The sequence below is a fragment of the Felis catus genome, chromosome F1 (assembly GCF_018350175.1).
Source record: "Felis catus isolate Fca126 chromosome F1, F.catus_Fca126_mat1.0, whole genome shotgun sequence".
NCBI classification, from domain to species: Eukaryota; Metazoa; Chordata; class Mammalia; order Carnivora; family Felidae; genus Felis; species Felis catus.
Window position 1 is genome coordinate 18,599,817 of NC_058384.1, and position 20,665 is coordinate 18,620,481.

The 20,665-nt window shown below is 49.9% G+C and overlaps 1 protein-coding gene across 8 annotated transcripts in view; it reads right to left on the minus strand.

Moving 5' to 3' along the window:
- ASTN1 (astrotactin 1) overlaps positions 1–20,665 on the minus strand; it is a 302,845-nt gene that overhangs the window by 13,965 nt on the left and 268,215 nt on the right. For 6 of the 8 annotated variants that reach the window (XM_019821665.3, XM_019821664.3, XM_019821666.3 and 3 more), the window contains 5 exons: positions 16,977–17,245; positions 10,528–10,661; positions 6,612–6,763; positions 5,424–5,559; positions 1,521–1,621 (listed from right to left, as the gene is read on the minus strand). In XM_019821665.3, coding sequence (XP_019677224.3) covers positions 1,521–1,621; positions 5,424–5,559; positions 6,612–6,763; positions 10,528–10,661; positions 16,977–17,245 — 792 coding nt within the window. Of the gene's footprint in view, positions 1–1,520; positions 1,622–4,976; positions 5,046–5,423; positions 5,560–6,611; positions 6,764–10,421; positions 10,662–16,976; positions 17,246–20,665 lie in introns of those variants that run through there. The other 2 variants (XR_006592122.1, XM_045049422.1) reach the window with 2 other exon arrangements.

The window sequence follows — 20,665 nt, forward strand, 5'->3', positions numbered from 1 at the left end:
GCTCTAGCAGAACTCACTGTCCAGTGAGAGATACTGGGCTCGTGAGGATACTAACAAACGGAGATGAATGTTCCAAAGGAAAGTAACGCGGTGCTGCGGAGCCTCCAGCAGTGCCTGTCCTGAGGAAGGGACACCGGATCCCGAATCTGCAGGCGGAGGGGAGTTAATCGGTTCGCTCAGGGCTGGGGGTGGAGAGCACTGGAGGCAACGAGACCGGCGGCGGGAGCGGAAATGGCGTGGGGGACCTGAGAAAGGCGGTGAGGCAGAGACGCAGAGATTGATGGGGAGAGGGGACAGGAAGAGGCTGGCAAAGCGGGTCAGGGTCGCCTCAGTCAGGTCCCGTGTGTCTGGTGAGTATTTTGGTCTCTGTCACGAGAGGCATGGCAATCCTTGAAGAGTTTTAAGAAGGGGCCCGAGCAGGGGCAGATCGCTGTGTGGAAAATAACCGCACTCTTCACAGGCCACACGTGTTCAGTGAGGCCGTAACTGCGAGGATCCTTCCAGGAGCTGTGAGGGCTACCGCGCCAGTGGTTCCAGTTAACGTAGGTCTGGGGCGCTCCTCCCCGTGTGTTTTCACATCGCTGCGCGTGCCCCTGGAACGCTGCGGGACCGTGTCCCTCACGGGCAACCCGATACTCCTGGAGCCAGGAGCCACCCGGAAGGCCACCGGCGGGGCCAGCAATCAGCTTGGCCACCCCACTTCCCTTCCTGAAACTTGCACGGACGGAGCTCCCAGAGTCGGCCCGTGTCTCCGCTCACGTGCAAATCAAATCGGCCCTAGGCCACCGGAGAGACGGCGGTGGCTGGACAGGGCAGTGTGCTTGGCGTCAGAGCTCTGCATAAGGGGTGCCCGGGACGGCCAAATCCTGGCTCTGGAGGCCACGTGATAAGCCTCAGAGCAGGGGACGCTCTCGAGACGCGCCAGGGGGCAACATGAGGAAGGGGATCTCTAGCAAGTGGGCTGTTTGTGCCACGGATGTTGACGGAGGCAAACCCCTTAAGTGACAAGGGCCTATTCCGGTGCACTGAAGAGGGACAATTCTCTACCAAGGGACTGGCCCACAGATACTCTGAAATACAGAATTAAGGATTTGGAAACATCTTTGGGGGGGGGGATGGATACGGTAATTAATTCCCCACCTGCAGACTCTCTATGCTTTAATTCAAAATAACCCTTCAGATGTGCACAAACACACTAAGCCAGCAAGTGCCCAGATCAGGGTCCTGAGGGCCAAGGTCACGGGCACTTCGATGCACACCCAAGCGTTTGGTGTTGTCGCCTGTGCGTGCCCAGGGCTTTCGTCAGCGTGTCGTGCCAGCTGCCTGACTCTCAGACCGTGTGAAATAGCGGCGGACCGTGAGGCTCTCCACCAGAGGCAGAGGCGGAGGCGATCAGACAGGTGCCGCCCCTGGGCTGGGCCTCGCATCCTCCCCCTTCTCCGCGGAACCCACGTTCTGTCTGACTCCCTTGCTCCCGCTTTCAGCCCCCCGCAGGCTCTGCCGGCCCCGGCGTCACTCACCTTGGGCTTTGACATCATCCACCACGGGGCAAGGGGTCTTTACGATCACGTCGCTGGGCCTGGAACGCCGTCCGGTGTTGTCCACGCCCCACAGGGTGAACCTGGCAGAAGGGGGAGGAAATGGTCATCAGACAGAAGCTGAGGGCCTGGCTGACAGTCAAGCTGTGCTTGGGCGGGTTTGGCCCCGGCTGTTCTCGCAGCCTTGTGTCAACCTGCTGCTACCACTCACGTCATGAGGTGCGTAGCCCAGAGCCTCTCGTGGCTTCCCGGCGGGTCCTGGGTTGTAACGGGTTGCCTCGGGTATACTACTTGGCAGAAGGCATCAGGGCACCGAGCAGTGGTTCTCAAAGGGGGGCCCTCAGCCCAGCGGCATCGGCCTCACCTGGGTACTCGGCAGCCATAAAAGTTCTCCCGTCCGGCCCAGACCTACTGAATCGGAAACTCCAGAGGGGTGCTCTAACAAGCCTTCCACTTCTACTCTGACGGCCACTGAGCCGAGTGAAGACGTATGTGTCCAAGGAACCTGGGGTCAGACCTCGGGTCCGAAGCCCCACTCCCCGCCGTGGGGAGTTACAGCTAAATCCTCTGAGCTCTCCTTTCTCTCATCTGTGAAACGGGATGATGATGAACCCGCCTGCAGGTCCCTGTGAGGCCGAAATGAGATCATTACGTCCCGAAAGACCAAGGACGATACCCGGAAACCGGCGACACTGAGTAAATCACGTTCATTCTGTTCTGTCCTGTCTTGTGCTCAGATGGCACGGTGACGCAGAGGGCCGAGGACAGTTTCTCCCTTTTGAAGTCAGAAGCGGAACAGCCAGCGTTGAGGGGTCCTGACTTGCCTGTGGCTGGGGGCCTGTTTCCCATGTACGGCTAGTTCCACCCCACCACGGACCAGAAGCCCCAAGTGGAAACGCGGGCTGCTGGGACTGAGAATGTGATGAGCTGCCTGGGGGCAGGGCCCAGACCACACCTGTGGGCCCCGCAGGACTGCCCGGGCTCCTGGCTGTCAGTCAGGCTGGGGCCGGTGCTAGGCTTTCCCTCCTATCTCCACAAGGCGGCTCAGTCTGTTCCACTGGCCTCTGCTCCTTGGTTCAGATGCACCATCTTGCCTGGTCCCAAACCTCATCTGACCCTGGTCCAAATTACGGCACCCTGCTACCCTTCTCTCCCTGCCAGCCCTCTCCTCCTAGGTCTGAGTGGTCCCCCTGTGCCACACCGGCCCCACACAGCTTCCCAGTGGCTGCTTGGATCCTCAGCAATGGCGGTCACTGGAGTTTCTCATCCTCTGGGCTTCCCAAGCAGGCTCCACAATGTCAGTGCAGAGCCCAACGCGCGGCTCGATCTCACAAACTGTGGGATCTCAACCGGGGATTCTTAAACATTTTTGTACTGTGGACCGAGAATCCTCAGAAGAATGTTTTTTTAATGCATTAAATAAAATGCACAGATAGGATGGCAAAATAAGCCAGCTGGGCTGAAATGCACGTCTCCTTCCGTGGAGCCCAGGAGAAGAACCAGCCCTAAGCCTTCGTGTGAGGTAATGAGGTCATGGCAGCAGCCTGGAGCGGCTGGGGAGCGAGAAGCAGTGAGTGAAGAAAATGCAAACCCCGATTCAATTCTGAACCACCGCCACACCCCAGACAACCAGCCTGCAATTCTGCGGAAGTTACTCCGTGTTGCTGAACCTCTGTTTTCCTCAACTATAAAATGGGAGCAAAACCCCGGCCTCACAGGGTCCCCGAGGCTCCCAGGCATAGTAAGCACTCCATAAACGAAGGCTGACCTCTCCATTTTAATGATCAGAAAACTTAGTTGCAATCTTGCTTAGAATTACTTAGTGCTTAGAAACAAAACCAGGCTAGGGGCCAAGTGTTTCCAACAACTAATCCAGGGCTCCCTCCTTGCACCAGGGACTGAAGGTCTGGCTTCTCATCCTCTGCGGAGAGGAACGACTCTCCTGGGCCCTCCACGGCCCTCTTCGCGTGATCTGCAGCGCCACCTAGTGGAGTGCCGCAGAGCTGGCTGCTCCTTCCCTCGGCCCCCCGGGGCGCTGTCTCTGACTTCCCCAGTAATCCACACTGACAGAAAGTTCGTGTTTGACGAGACAGCAATACTGGAAGCTCCCCAAAGATAGCAGATAGAAGCTCCCCAAAGATAGGGAGAAGGTATCGGTCTCCGGTCTTTGATCAGGAAATATGGCCCAGTCAGGCCAACATGAGGAGGGTCCCAAGATGGGTAAGGGCTGGCTCATAGGAATTTCAAAATTCCTAATTAACAGTTGTGACTTAGTGGCAGGAATTATGGAGCCTTTGTTAGAAATGAGAATTCCAGTTTCACCGAATTGGAGGCATTTGACAGCAGGCGAGGTGGTCCACCCTCCCTAATCTTTGCTCCTAAAGCTAAGAAGCTTTGCTCATACAGGGTTCGTGCTGCCCAACAGCACGAGAGCCGCTGAGAATCACAAGTAGGCTCTCTGTATTTCCCAGCTCCTCTAGAATATCCCTTGTCTTTATGTATTTTACTCGTATGGCCTCCTAGTTACTCTTTTTCCTAGATTGAAGATATGCAGGCTGAGCATCTAAGTTCATTTTGCAATCAATGCCATTCACACTTCTAGGGCTTTTCACCTCTGAATTCTTTAACTGTGGAAATGGAGATGATTTATTCTGGCTACTCTGACTCTATTCTTGTGACCTCATCTGTAAACTGTTACATGTTCTTCATACCGATGGGGTCAAAAGGTCCCAGAATGACGTCACTAGGAATTCTGCCTCTCCCCCTCCCCGCCGATTTTCCCATCATGACTTACACTCCTTCCACGTCTCCCTCTTTTGGCGTCTTTTACATCTCTGCTTCACAAAATATTTGACAATTGTTCCAGGAGCTCAGGGCAAAATGAGGAAGAGCTCCCTGAGAGCGCAGGGCTGTTCCAAGTGCCATGATACAGAAGTCCACTGTATTTCCTTTGAAGAAAAGTGCTGACCATCTCTAACCTCTAGAAACTCTCTCAAAGTCACTAGAGCTAGCTTTCTAAAAAAGCAGAGTTCTTGGGGCACCTGGGTGGCTCAGTCGGTTGAGCCTCCGACTTCAGCTCAGGTCGGTTGAGCATCTGACTTCAGCTCAGGCCATGATCTCGCTGTCCATGGGTTTGAGCCCCATGTCAGGCTCTGTGCTGACAGCTCGGAGCCTGGAGCCTGTTTCGGATTCTGTGTCTGCCTAGCTCTCTGCCCCTCGCCCACTTGGGTCTCTCTTTCTCTCTCTCTCAAAAATAAACAAACATTAAAAAAAAATTTAAAGAAAAAAGCAGAGTTCTTGGCATTCTACACCTTTCATCTAACAAAATGAATAATCTCCCCTGACTTACAGCATTCACTCTATTTTTCCGGACTCACTTTGTTCCATTCCCTTTTACTCACCATCTGCTTCTGCTCTACGGGACTACTCGCTACTCACCTTCATGCCTCTTTGCTTTTGCCCTTGCTGGCTCCCTAGGCTGCTGTGCCTTTTCCAACATCACTCTACCTATGGAAATTGTACACAACCCAAGTCAGACGATGTCCACTCTAGTCAGAATTCACCATTCCTTCCTTTTGCCTTCTACCACACGTTCCTTGTTCTCCCATCTAGCATTTCTTTCTTCCTACCCGATATGAAAGTGACTTGTTTGTATCTGTCCTCTCTGTGTGGCAGAGTCTTTGAAGGATGGGGCTATCCGGTCTTTCTTCATCCTCCCTTTCCAGGCCCTAGAAAGCTCTCCCTAACGCCGATGGGGAGAGGACTTGAGAAACTCAAAATATTTCCCCAAGTTTCTGAAGGAACTCAAGCAACAAAACAGAAGGAGCTTAGAGCCTCAGGACGTTCAGGGCAAAGAATCGCTAGGCATGGATGTGTGTCACTCACATGTAGATGGTGTCCGGTTCCAGGCACCGAATGATCAGAGAGATGGTGGTAAGCTGCTTGTCTGGCACCTGAGAGGGCATGGCACAAGGAGACTTGGCTCCAGAGATGATGTCGTCCACAAAGCTCAGCACCGTTTCTGCCCAGGGGGAAGGAACGGAAAAGGCCATGAGAAACAACGACGGCCAAGCGGTGAGGGCATGGCGTCAGTTCAATGAGAACTTAACATTAACACTGCTTGGTCCCCAGTCTTCTCGAATTGCTGCAGAGAAAAAAGACCTAGAAGGAATTGGCTCTTCCGTTTTGTGTTTCATCAATTTAGAGCCGTTTGTCCAGAGTGAATGCAGATACAACTCCGGATGCAAGACATGCATACCCCATCTGTGAGCTCTTTTATGAAATGTTCTTGGCGAGGGCAGAGAACAGCTGCTGTGGTCAGTGGTCACTGCCAGACCTTTGCAGTACCTGTACACAGCAGGAAAAGAGCCTTCGGGGAAGCAAGAGACATTCTCCACACCCGAAGGCACTGCATAGGTCTCTCAGCCCGAGTGATGGTTTCAAAAGAAGCCATGTACCCTGAGTCGGACTGTGGATGCCACTCTCCCGTTGGCGACCACACTCACGCGTAAGTCTTAGGCACGATTTATGTTGACCTTTCCCTACGTGTAGGCAGCAAAATCCTAAGGCATGGAACATTTTTCATGGGGCGTTTCCCGTTCTTTAAGACTTCCCTCTTCTAGCTGGACCTGGGAAAGCAGAGTTTGCTTTAGGACAAGACACGGGGTAAGCACATCTGTTTGCACATGCTTGTGCCTGGAGGGGGGTTATTAGCAAAGGAATTTTTTTTTCTGTAATCATGGCAGTGGTTAGCACAGAATTGTTTCCTAATTGTGGGCTAGGATAACTAGTGTACTGTATTGTTGTTTCTTTGTGAGTGTGCCTAGAGGCAGTGAAATGGACACCTCTGTAATAAACAAAAAGAAAAACAAAATCAAAACAAGACTTTGTCAGATAGCTCGCCATGCAAAAACTCTTATGTGGGCAAGATGGCTGTTCTAGCTTGTCCCCGCTCCGCCTGCACTGCCCTGGGACACAGGGGACCGGGAGCAAAGGCCAGGAGGCAGGGCGTTTTTCTTCTCTCTTCTTTTCACCAATGGATCAAGATGAGCCCACGAAGTCAGAGATGCTCACCTGTCTCCACTTTGGAGTGGTCCATCCTGTCAGTGACCTTTTCTTGACGGATGAGGTAATCTACAATCTGCACCCCGATCGGAGGCTCTGAGTGTTCCCACTCTAGGACCACAAGGGTGCTGCTGGGCTCATGAACCGTGGAGAGTCTCAGCCTGAGTGCATACAGAAAGAAACAACACATGGGGTCCCTGTTGACACCTTCAATTTTTTTCTGATACTGGCCATCGTCTCAACGGTTACACCCTGAAGTCTTCCTTCTAACCTTTCTTAACCAACTGCTACAATGATCTCTCTGAGCGCCTCTCTCCTTCACTAGAGACCAATGGTTCTTGAAGATCCCGGAAATCTACATTTTATTACTCTAAGTGCCTGTTACAAGTTAGGAACTCAACCTATATTTGTAAGTAAGTGACTCAAAAATGAATGAACCCCTGCATCTTACAGGGTCAATGGATAGGGCTTTCGGGGTGGCCCTTTATATGGCTTGGAAATACAATTTCTGGATTTGCTCTTGAAAATAGGAAAATGTGCTTAAAAAGCTCATACGAAGGCTCAGTGAAGGTGGTGTCTTGGAGAGCCCTGCATTAACAAGGCCGTGATCAGCTCAGTTTCCATAGTGTTACCAGGATCTGCCCTGTTGGGGGGAACGCTGGCTTCCATCCTTGCTATGGATCTGCTGGCCGGGCTTTGCAACAGGCTCGGTGTGGAGGCAACACACATGGGGGCTTTACTGGACAAGAGAGATGTGACAACATGTTAATAAGTTCTCTTCGGGGTGATGTCCTGTGTCTGCAAACTCTGATTTCAGTTTCTTTCTTTGCTCTCAGGTTTCTTTGAATATCCTGATTCCCAACTCCAGTATTTCTTTGCTTTTCCCAATTCATAGTCTCCTCCTTCCATGCAGATTGTCTATTTTGGCCACTCTTTTGCCTTCCCATCTCGTACCTCTTTGTACTCAAGACACATTATTGACATTTGGTGGTATGGATCTCCTAATGGTCCCCGTGATTTCAATTTGCTGCCTTGTTCTGACTTTGTATGTGTGTCTCACTTTTCTCACTTGCTTCCAATTCCCTGTTTCTTCCTAGACCACGGGTTTCTGGGGATTTTCCCAGTTCCTGTTCACTCCAGTCTCCCTCCTTCACATGCATCCCTGCCATTCACCCTTGGCCTTGGGTCCCATATCTCACAACCTCCCACAATCATCGTCCTCTGGTCTCCACTCAGGTCACAGATGCCTGTCACTGGTCTCAGGGATCACTGTGCAAGGTGCTGTGGATGGAGCACACTAAAGCAAAAGTCAATTTCAATTCAGCAAATATTTGTTAAACACCTATTGTAAGAATGACCTTGGGGCTAAAGATGCAGGGGAGTGGTCAATAGACAACTATACATGTGCTTATAATAATGTGTGATAAGAACTTTAAGAAGAAATCACGGGAGGCTGTGGGAGCAATAGCAAGGAATTTAACCAGTGGGAAAATAATGCAAAACACATGCTCTTTAGTGGCTTACTCTGAAGCAGCTCATAGTTTGCATATGACATTAAAGATGGAATAGACCCAAAACAGTGCGGATATTGACAAATTCATTAATTAGAGTCATATGCAGAGTGCTATTTTGAAGAAAAAGCATTAGGAAGCTTAAGTGAGTAAGTAAGCCTTTCTGAGAACTCAGATTCTATGAAAATATGGACTGAAGCCCCCCTCTCCTGAAAAATAGCGTGCGTGATTACAGAGACTTGTGTAAAACCAGAGTGCATTTCTATTTCCAATGACCAGTCAACATTCAAGAAACTAACGTCTGCCACTAAAGAAGTGATTAAAGTTGACACAAGAAGTGAAGTCCTTAATAGAGGTTCCTGCTTATGGAACCTCTGCTTATGGAAAGTTAGCCCAATTTGATCTTTAGCGATGACATATAGTAAACACAGGTTTGGAGAAAAAATCAGCCCTAAGACACCAATGGTTGGCTCTTGTGTCCACCTAGTGATAACTATTTGGCGGCTTCAGTGTTGTGTCAAAGGAAATTTTCTTAGTTGGTGAATCCATCCAGAAGCATCATCTGCTTCCAGTGGCCCCCTTTGTACCAAAAGAAAGGACTTCTACTGACAATGAGCTTGATTCTCTTTTGACTCAAGAGGTCCAAGTCATGGCCCGTAAAGAGCAAGAAACGAAGGGCCGGTGTATCTAAAACTACCCTTAGAGAGAGGTCGTGTAGACAACATTGGTCTGTACTGACCGTCTACTGTTGTGTCCTCCTCCTTCTCGGTTCTCTTCCTGCTCATCCTGGCCCGTTGGTAATGCCCACCTGTGCTCCCATGCAACAGGCCAGAGGGCAGCGTCCAACAGAACCAGCCTCCCACTTGCTGGTTTCCTCCTGCCGGCCCGCTCTTGCTGACTGGGTCAGCCAGAGCTGGATCTGCTGGTCCTGATCCTCCCTTTGGGCTTTCTCTGCCTCACCAACCCACGGGGCCACGCAGGTCCGGCTGTTCCTGCCAGCACTCTTTATTAGACACCATATGTCTGTGCTTCACTTCCAGGGCGGATGCCACAGCAGAGGCTAAGGCGGTTCCTGCCTCAGGCCCTTTACAGGAATTTCACCAGTTCTGTTCAGCCTTCCCCTGAGGGCAAGGAAATTGGACATGTTCACCGTGAACCACCTTAGCAGCCCTCTGTACTCTGTTCACTCCTCAAAGGCACATACCCCCTGATGCTCATCCCCAACTCTCCTCTTCCCAGTTTATACTTACTCTGGAGCAGCCTTTCTCATAGCTGTGGTTGCATCTCTCATTTCTTTGGGGTTGATTTAAATCTTATCTTTAGTGCCTATCTTTTTTTTAAAGTATTTATTTTGAGAGAGAGAGAGAGAGCACGCTAGTCGGGGAGGGGCAGAGAGAGAATGGGAGGCGCAGAATCCGAAGCAGGCTCCAGGCTCTGAGCTGTCAGCACAGAGCCCGACGTGCGGCTTGAACCCACACACCGTGGGATCATGACCTGAGCCGAAGAAGTAGGGTGCTTAAACGACTGAGCCAACCAGGCGCCCCCTAGTGTCTATATTTTCTACAGAGCTCCAGACTGTCTTTCCCTCTGACCACCGAACATCTATCTCCATTAGGACTGCCCCGACAGAACCCCAAGACGGGTCCACACGAACACAGCCTCCTCCTCAAGCCTGCTTCTTTTCTCAGCTGTGGCCTATTCATCTTCCCAGCCACAGGGGCAGGAGTCTTAACATCCATTCTCAACTCATCCCTCTTTCCCCCTCCCACCAACAAGTCACCCACTGCCCCCTGCTGGTTCTACCTAAAGTCATCTTTCTATCGTGTCCTTCCCACACTACCACGGCTGAGATCCCAGCTTCTTAGCGGTGGTGGTTCTGCTTCCTGCTCAGTGACCTTGGAAAAATTCAGTCCATCTGAATGCATTTCCTTATCTCTTAAATGAAAGTGATAACAGTACCTAATAGCTCCACACGGTGCCGCCACCCAGGGCGTCCTTGGCCTAGTTAGCGGCTCACTACAGGCCTCTCACTTCCTCCTTTGCGACGCCACTTTATCCTCTGATCTTCTGCACGTGCTGTCCTACCCCTCCACCTTCAGGGAGAGATTCAAGGGCCACCTCCTTCATGAAGGCTTCACCATTCCCCAAATTCAGACTTGACCGTTCCCTTTCACACTTGGCTGAAACGTCTCACAGAACTCATAGAACTCTTATCGTCTGTCTTCTACCTACAGCTTCTCTGTGTGCCTGCCTCCCCTGGAAGATGGAAAGCTGGCCGAGGGCAGGTACTGCCTCGCGGTTTTCTTACCCAGCACCCAGCCTACTGCTTTGCACACAGTGGACCCTCTGTAATCTACGTGTGCAGAAGCGTGCGGAGGCGTGCATGCAACAGAGGCAGAGAAGGGGAATCGTACACAGGCTGTGGGAGAGGCGCACAGGTGGGGAGTCCATCAGCTCCAAAAGCGGTGGAGTCACATCGACACCAGTCCTCGATGACGTCTCCAGTCCCTGAGCACCACAGGGAGCTCATGGTGGCCTCCTGCAAGAGCTGCAAGAGAGGGCAGGGGAGAGAGTGAGCGTCCAGGAGTCGGGGCTGGGCCACCACAGTCGAGAGACAGAATCGAGGCTCCGTCTGCTTCTTTGGTTTTTGCATTTTTAAAAACGTTCATTTATTTATTTTTGAGCGTGAGGGAGAGAGAGAGAGAGAGAGCACACGAGTAGGGAAGGGGCAGAGAGAGAGAGACAGACAGACAGTCAGACAGAGAGCTGGAAGCAGGCTCCGAGCTGTCAGCACAGAGCCCAACGCCAAGAGATCATGACCCGAGCCAGAGTCGGACACTTAACCAACTGAGTCACCGCGCCAGGGCTCTGCTTGGTTCTAAATAATATCCGGGCAGTAGGCTGTGGCACCGCCTCACCATTTTTTGAGCTAAAATTCCTAATCCCTGGAGACCATTTCTGGGAAGCCAGACCTCGCAGGACCTGTAGGGTGCCTCTCTCTCATTAATGTGACAGGTGAAGGGCTGTCACTTTGGAAGCAAGTCTTACTTCTCCCTCCTACTCCAGCCGTCATTCCACATCCGGGGCCCTAGCGACAGTAACCTCTGTCCCATACACTGCCCTTACCTCCCTTTCCTCTGCCCTGAGGCCCTTGGCCCTTTCTCAAATGCCTCTCTGTGCCTCCTTGTGTGGCCTCTGCACCCTGCCCAGCATGGCTTCCTCATTCCTTCAGCACGCCTTGTACCCCACGTACGATAATTACACAGTTCTGCCTTGGGTTGTGATTGCGTATGAGGCCTCTCTCTCCTGGTAGAGGGCAGAAAGTGCGGCCGACACGCTAAGAACCGGGCTCCAGAGCTGTCTGCTCTGGGTGAGGACTTCGGCTCTGCCAATCACTGCCGTGGGACCTTGGGCCAACTGCATAAATGTTTCCTCACTGGAAAGACGGGAGACAAACAGCACTTTCCTTACAGGGTTGTGATGATCACATGAAGTAATATACGCCAAAGGGCATAGCACAGTACTTGTGCTATGCACGCACTAGTCGCATATAAATAGTACACAGCAGTCATCAATAAATGTCAGCAATTATTATTGTGTTTGAATGACAGAGTGGGGTCTTGTGGGGAAGCTTATAAATGCCGCAGAGCCTAGAACAATTCTTTATACACAGTGTTTTCATAGCAGATATTCACTATTAAATGAAAGGACAAAGGATAAAATTAGACCAGTCAAGGAGAAGAACTTGAGATGGGGCAATTCTCTGGCGAGGAAGCAGATCCTGATGGGCACTGACCCCTCAGCGGGGTGCTGCTGCCTCAACCCCAGGCCAGGGATGGGCAGAGGGGGAGGCTGGCCGCATGGCACATGGCTGGCCAAGCTGGCCAAGGTCAGCTTTCTCTCTGGGTCAGCCCATCTACTGCAGCCGCCACTTTTCCTGTGAGTCTCTTCTCTCTGACCCGCTCTTACCAAACCCACATGGAAAATTTGGGGCCAAGAAACTGAAAGAAAGAGATGGGGAGGGGGGGTGGGAGGGAGAAAGGAAAGAAAGAAGGAAGGAAAAGGAGAAAAAAAAGAGAAGAAGAAGAAAAAAAAAAGAGAAAGCCTTACAAAAATCAAAACGTCCACGCTGAAACCAGTATCCCAAGTTACGTTGCTTCAGAACTTGACATAGTTGAAAATAAGGGTCAATATTGATCTTCCTCATCCCAATCCCTCAGGTTGGGAGCGTCTAGGGAGCAGGGGCCAATTCCTGAGTATCACTAAAATATGTGTGCAGTTTTAGAATCTCAAGACCCTTGTAGGGCTAACACTTTAGTTTGAGCTCCTTGGAAAATGGTTATGATTGACAGTGGAGGACACTTAGAGTCAAAGAGGTGAGGTGAGCTGCTCAGGGTCACGGGCTAGTGAATGGGGGCAGTGACAGAACCTGAGCTCAAGGTGACCCATGCTACATTTCAGGCTCTTTCTAGCAAAGCTCTCTTCATAAACACTGGATCTGCCAGTTCCCAGCATGAAGCCGGGCCCACGGTAGGTGCTCACTTTATGCTCTGCCTGCCTGAACCAAATTCAAATCAAAAGTATACTTTTCTAAACTAAGAAAACAGACTTTCATTGAGATCGGTAGAATAGAGAGGAAATTGTGGCTGCCCGTTTACAGTCTTCCATCAACAATTACTAGCTAAGCACCTGTGGGGGTGTTTCCTGTGCTTGGCGTTAAGGATACAGTGATGCCTAAGATATATACAGTCTCTGCCCACATAAATCTTGCAGCAAAAGAATAAACAAGCACAAGTTACATAAGTAGCCAAATAACTACAACTGGGTGGTGGGGCTCCAACGGAAAAGGGTGAAATGTGGCAGGAGGGACAAGGAGGGCGGCCGGTCTCACAGAGGAGTTTGGGAAAGCCTCCCTGAGGATGTGTTTTTATTGAACTTGGAGGGACAGATCAGGAGTCTGGTTACAAAAGATGGGGAAGTGTTCCAGGTGGAAAAACCAATATTAAGAAGACTTCAGCCTGGATGAAACTTGACCTCTAAAATCAATGGAGAAAAGGTTGCTCTGGCTCTAAGAGACAGAGTGAAGGGGGAAGAGGTTCTCAGCAAATAGGAAGGGGTGGGGCGTGTTACAGAGGTCGTGTGGGCCATGGTGAGGGGCAGTGTCACATTCTGAGGGCAGCCGCAAGCCATTAAAGTGGTTATTTTTTATGGTTATTTATTTTTGATAGAGAAAGAGTGGGTGAGGGGCAGAGAGAGAGGGAGAGACAGAGAATCCCAAGCAGGCTCCATACTGTCAGCACAAAGCCAGACTTGGGGCTCGATCTCATGAACTGTGAGATCATGACCTGAGCCGAGATCAAGAGTCACACACTTACTGGCTGAGCCACTGAGGTGCCCCATTAAAGTGTTTTAAATAGGGGAACAACATTATCAGATTTCCAACCCAAAGGAGTAAGGACCAACACTTATGACAACAAATATTTCTTCAAAAGCTTTAACTTTCCACTTTTGACTCACACAATTCCATGAGTTCTGATTCCCTCAATCCTGGGCCATAGCTAGCTGCAGAAGGCAGGACAGGGTAGAAGAGAGGAACCAAGAAGAAGGCCTTTTGGAAAGGAAGGGGAAAAAAATTAATGTTTTTCTTAGTATCTGCAGTGTGTCAGGCATTGCCTGGGGAGTCCTCATTTGTTATGAGATTTAATCCTGATTCCAGAAAAGAAATGGGATTTTCCCATTTTTGTTATTATTTTGTTCTAAGGAAAGCAGCTGAACTTTCGAGCCAAGTTCACCGGTCCCTTCATTCCTCCATTTATTCATTTCATTCATTGATTCAGCAAAGTGCTCACTATGTGTCCACTACAACTCGGCACTGGGGTTCCACAGGAGAGCAAGTGCTTCTCAGGGTCTCCAGGAGAGTGAACCATGTGAACACTTGTGATAGGAGGTGATACGCGTTCCAGAAGATGTATGGATACAGACAATGTGCCGTGAAGGCACATGGGTTGGCCTCGGAGAACAAGGGAAGGCTTGTCACAGCGGGTGATGCTTGAGCTGAAACCTGGAAACACTTCACAGCAGGAGTTTGCCAGTGGCAGAAATGTATGACAAGCCATTCCTGGGAGCGAGAGTGACAAGTGTGAAGGGCTAGATGCACAACAGAAAATGTGTTTAAGGAGGTACAAAGAGTTAAAATTTGGAGGATAGAACATAAAGTATAGAGTGGGTACACCCTAACCGTGTAAGTGAAGACACCGTTGGGACAACGAAGGGCCCTTATAATGACATGCTAAGGATTTTAGATTGTATGTAACAGATTCTGCAGAGCCACTGAATTATCTTGCTGCAGTAAGACCAGATAGCCACATCAGAGAGAAAACTCTGACTGGTCTCACAGGAAAACCAGTAAGAGGTTACTGTAACAAGATGGCGGCCTGATGTTACAGTGGATGACTGAAATAGTTAGGCTGTGATGGGGGTACTGTAACAAGAGAATGGATTCAAGGTATTTGGCTCTTTTTTTACACTTTTAAAAATGTTTTTATTTATTTTTGAGACAGAGGTTGACAGAGCATGAGCAGGGGAGGGGCAGAGAGAGACAGGGAGAGACAGAATCGGAAGCAGGCTCCAGGCTCTGAGCTGTCAGCACAGAGCCCGACGCGGGGCTCGAACTCACAGACCGCGAGGTCATGACCCGAGCCGAAGTCGGACGCTCAAGTGACTGAGCCTCCAGATGCCCCTGGATTCAAGATATCTGTGATCCCTGGTGATACACAGATGTCAGGGAGTGACAAGAAAAGGAAACATACTTGGTCTCCATTTGGGGCAACTTGGTAGAAGAGAATCCCATTCACTGAGATTGAAGCACAATGTCTGTGCTGTTTGGGGTGGAAGATGGTGAGTTCAAGTTTGTTGAGTCTGGGACACCTGGCGGATTATACGGCTCCACCTACTGGTTTCTGGGCTGCTTCTAATCACAGACTGAAATATGGCATCACAGATTGTCTGGTCCCAGAGAAGGAGGCCAAGGAGACCAAGAGAGGTTAGAAAATTGGTTCCAGACATGCCAGAGAGGTAGGGATAAGAACACACCCTGACTTACAGGTTTTGCGACTTAGCACCCCCACCCCCTCCTTTGCTTCTACACTCCACATCCTCCTTCTTTGGGAGAAAGAGAAAATTGGAAGGAAAAACAGAGGAGTAGAGAGAATGAGCAGAGAAGAAAGAATGCGTTTGAGGCATAAGAAAGAACAACTACGGGATGGTGACTGAACCGATTAGGCCACCTTGTCTATGCGTTTAGAAATTAAAATATTCAAAACACAGCCAGATGCCTGGTATCTCCCAACCACTCTCGTGAAACCAGTGCAGGGAGGTAGGGAGGGGCCAAGATGTGGCAAGTAGGAGATCCAGAGAGGGGGATGATGAAGACAGATTCCTCTAGCTTCCCCATCATGCTCATGATGCCCTACAGGAAGCCATGAGTCTCTGTCCTCCTCTCCCACCAGGCTCTCCCTTATTCTGCATCTTTGCATGCCTTGCCCCACAGCACGGGGCTGGGAGTGGGCTCTCTGCCTCTGCTGTTCCCAGGCAAGTGCACAGGTGATCCTGGGGCACCAGCAGCCTTGGGTGCTCACAAAAGACAGGTAAGGGCGCTGGTTTAAAGCCACCGCAGCTTTGGGTCTCCACAGTGACACCAACCCCTCCTCCTCATCATCCTTGTAAACCCCCTCTCGTGGGCCTTTCTCTCCAACTCCTCCTCCCCAGTCACTTCTACTAGACTGAAGAGGAATTCATAGGCCAAATGAACCATTTATTCTTTTGAGAAACCTTGTCTTCAAACACTCAGTGAAATGTCTGTGGCAGAGGCGGAAAGGTGAGGGAAGCCCACGTGTGCAAAATCTGTCCTTGTTGGTCTGAGCATCACCTATGAAACAACACGATACACCAGGTGTCTCTTAAAGGAGGACAGAGAAAGCAATTATGGCCCCACCTCGATGGACACACCTCTCAGGCAGGTAAGCAGCTCTCTGCTCTGACTCTACTATGTCTTGTCCCCAAGGCCACCTTTGCCTGTCGTCTCAAAAGTCCCACACCCTGAGCTTTCGTGTTTTTACTCTTGTCATCGTCATCACCGTTGCTGTTGTGTGTTTGACCCACTCTGTTCTGTCTGTCCTTGAGGAGATCAGAGAGCTAGGAGATGAGCTAAGCCACATGTCTCCAGCTTATTCCTTTGGGTCCATTCATTCTCTGGCAGCACCTTTGGAAAGGGAGCCGCAGAGGGAAAGGGGGTGCTGCTGGGAAATGTCATGATCTAGTAGCATTATTTGAGGTGGAAGATTTGCACGGATGTGGTGTTTTATAGTCTTTGTTCTGAGAGTCAAAGTGACGGGCAGAAAACCATCCCCTCCAGGCTAAGACCAGACCCTTCCCTTCGGGACCTCCTAACCTCACAGCTGGTCCTCCTAACCTCACAGCTGGTCCAGGCTCGGGATCTGTTAGGGGAGCCGAGCCTCCTCTCACGACTGTCCCCTGAGGCTTTCTGAACAAGGCCTTTAGTGACTACAAATGCCATGCCTCCCTCTCCACCTTTTTCTTTCCAGCCCTTGTTGCTCAAGGACCTACCCTAATGCTGAGTTGTGACTCCTGACTCATTACCATGGGTGTTGTGGATGCACTGATTTGATTTCATATGCAAACATGCAAATCTAAACAAATGATGTGCCCGGATTAGCTCAACAAAAAGTCTCACTATCCATATTCTAGCACGGAGCTCAACTACACCCTGTCACCCCCCAGGCCATCTGCAAAGCCCTCTGTTGTTGCTCAGGCCTCCCAGAGTCAAGGGTCCCAGGCCTCTTACCCTCTGGGTCTGGTTGTTGGTGACCAGTTCATAGATGGGGGCTGCTCTGGTCACCTCCAGCAGAACTGGCTCAGCAGGAGTGTCAGGGCTGGATGTCACATGACACAGGGGGCAGGATGAGGGGCAGCGTCCCTTGCTCTGGCACTCCATGCGGACCCCAGCTGCCATGCGCTTGGTGCCAGACTCTGACAGGCTGGCGATGTATTCTGGGAACGTCAGCACCTTGGGGTCTCTTTCCCGCTCCTCCGACTCATCGGATGGAGAGTTGCCTGCCGGACACAAAACGAAAAGGAACAGTGAGCAAGGATCATGAAAGAGCAAGGTCTTGCATGTTCTTGTGGCCCGAGTGCCGGAGTCAAATCGTAGGGAGGTCGCGAAATGTCACTGGAAGGTTACGGATGTGATTCTGACCCCCCATTGAATATGGGGAACCCATCCTCCCAGTAACCAACAGAGTTGGAAACAGCCTTCTAAATGTGAGATCAGGTTGTTTCCTTTCGGAGAATCATCAGCTCCACTGATCCCCTCAGAGGGAGGCATCTTCAATGCATGTGCAGGATCTAGGACTGTCGTCAGGAATACAAACAGTAGCAACAGTGATTATTCCGGGACTCAGCTCCCTCATCCATTAAATGAAGATATTCCTAGTACTACCTCTAGCGTTGTGTGATGAATAAATGACAACATGTTTTTAAAGCACACACCCCAGTGGCTAGTGCATGGCCAACCACCATCATAACAGTTTTCATTATAACCACAGGTAAGATTTACCTAAACTATGAAGTGAGATCCGGTCCAGGCCTCCTTCAACCCTTACAAGAACTCTCTGCATGGACTTCCATCATTGCATCCATGTTATGGGTGAGGAAAGTGAGGTCAAGAGCCTTAAGATCACACAAGGGTAGTAGGTGGTCAGAGCTGGGATTTGAATCCAGTTTTGCCAGATTCCAAAGCCTTTGAGTCATTGGGGGAAGAAGAGGACTTCTCTGCTTCATTACCCATCAATGTATTGAATATGGGGAGGGAGTTCTGGCTTTTTCAAAAAGATCTGCGTTCCAAAGCACTCCAAAGAGACAGGTTCACATCGCCCTTGACTGATGAGTAAAAAAGGTAGTTAGAGAAACTCTTGGTTTATTTTTGGTGTCAAAGATGAGAAATGCCTACCCGAACATAATCCTTTGTTCCCTATGGAAGAAAGCATGGCTTGATATTTGTCCTCCAAGCCTTCATGATTTCCCATTTAACCTCTTCATTCCAGAGGAAGATGGAAGTAGGGTCCGCTGACCCAAGTCTACCTTTGCCTTGGGTTCCTTTCTACACCCCTGGCCTTTTGTGACACCACTGCAGTCCCGAACATGAGACAATTTCATGCAGACCACAGAGATTTTAGGAACAAGGGACAGATCTAGAACATTCATTCTGGTCATCTCGGCCTGATCTGGGGGAAATGCGGTACTCGATGGGCCAGATCTCTGGGGGAAATGGTTGGAAGGTTCCAGAAGGTGACCGGGATACACCTCATTGACTTGATAACAAGGTTCTCTCTTGTGGGGTCCAGGGAGTGCTCTGCTCGCCTGTCTCTTGTTTGTTATGTAATATGAACCTGTTTGGAAACGTCATGAGACATTTCAGCACTGTTGTCTCCCAGATGAACACCCTCATTATGTGGATGAGGCATCTTCATCCAGAGACTCCACTGACATGGCTTTCCCCCTGCTCACTAACACAAAGGATTCTCTCAGTGACTGCAAACACGGGATACAATTCATTTCACATTTGCTTTTTGTTTAATAACAAACCCAGAGTGGAACTGAAGCCTTTCCTAGTTTATAAAAACTGCATAGTTACAGGTACCAAAACCAAGAATGATGTTATCAAATAGGGAGGCCCAGGAGCCCACACCAGCGAGCCCCAAGGTCCCTTGAGCCACATGTAAATCCTGATTGACATTCAGGCTTATGCAACTCAGTCAGTCCCATGGCTGAGAGTATTTGTAAAATGACCACAATCTGGAAGGACTCTCCTCACCCAGCCCCTGGCCAGGCCTCAGTCTTCTTCGACAGGCTATATGGACTGGGCAGGGATAAGAAGTGAATGAGGTCTTGGATTCTTGATACGATTTCTAGAAAAAAAGGCCTTCATTCATTGGGGAAGTGAATGAAACTCCAAAAAAAAAGAAAAAAAATCAGTGAAAACACAGTGCGTCTTTTCAAGACAAAATTTAAAAATTTTTGCTGCACAAACCTTGCCACGGAGCTTGAGTGTCTCCTGGAGGGCCCTCGTGACCCTTCCGATCAGATTCATCTCCTCAACCCACAGCCCTCCTTGTGGAGTGTATTCAAGAGGCGGGGAAAAGAGGTCCCATGAAATGACCACTAGATGGCGATATCAAGTGTAAAATGACTTCTGTGAGAGGAAAAATCTTGCAATGAATTCTGTGTGGCCACTCTGGTACTATACAGAAAATAAACTTGGAAAAGTAACACCTGGCAACTTAAAAAAGTGTGTGACAGTGCCATTTTTTTCCAGTGGAATAAGAAAAAAAATTTAATGAGTAGCTTAATTCCAGAAAATGTATCCTAAGGAGAGACAATAGAGAGCAAGAGACAGGTAATTCTGAGAGACGGAGAATGAAAATCCTCCCTCAATATTCTTCACATGGAGTGACACTTCTAAGTGGAGATAATATGCCACAAAATTCCCTTCCTCTCGCCTTGAATCCCCAAATATCCAGGAACTCTGCCCCCCACTTGCCCACCACACACTCCACACGCATTCAGGTGTAGGACGCCTGCCCATTTATCACTTAGGGTGCACCGCTCTGACAGCCAGATGTGGCCACTAGAGGGCACCGAATCCCCAAACACAGTGGAGCTGAGTGACCACCTCCCAGCCCTCCAGCACTCCATCCTTAAGACTTGTAATTGCTGTAACCAGTTGAGAGGCTATTCCCTGGTGGCTGTCTTCTGACTGTCCCAAGCAAAATCAAGATACCACGAATCCCCTTCAATATCCGGGCAGGAGCACGGTTAGGGAGAAGAGAGGCGTGGGAAGGAGGATGCAAAAGAAGATGGTGGCAGACCACCAAACTCTTGTTTTGATCCAGAATTCTATTTTCTTTCTCCTGAAAATATTCAGGTTCATAGAAAGCAGGCCCTGTGAAGGACCCTCGAGCCCCCTGGTCATGCAGTACGGAGCTGTCTAGAGAGGAGCTGGATTTATACAGAAGTGATGAGCAGCGAACTCCCAAAGCCATCCATTCAGGCTCCAGCAAAGAATAGAGATGTGTGTGTGAGAGAGATTTTTCAAAGAGGAAATGCATTTTCCATGCGCAGTTAAAGGCACAATTGGGAAATACTCCTTAAAATGATGGAGTCCGGTGGTGAAAGCCCAGATAAATCTCCCTTTGCCCAAAGAGAGCACCTATAACATCATGTTTGTGGCAAGCGAGAGAGTAGTTCAAATCCTAAAAGCTTTAGGGGAGTCTGATCTTTGACATTTGCTTTTAACTCCCCCTCAGTGTTGGAGTGGGAGGTAGAGAGAGTCACAGAGAGGAGACCCCCCCTATTTCCTTATTGTGCAATGGCTCTCCCCTCCACCTCCCACTCTGGTTACATTCCTTAGGTACTTCTTGCCTCTTCTGCCCTCTAGATCCCTGGTGGAAATTAAGGCACTACGTTGTCTCTTAA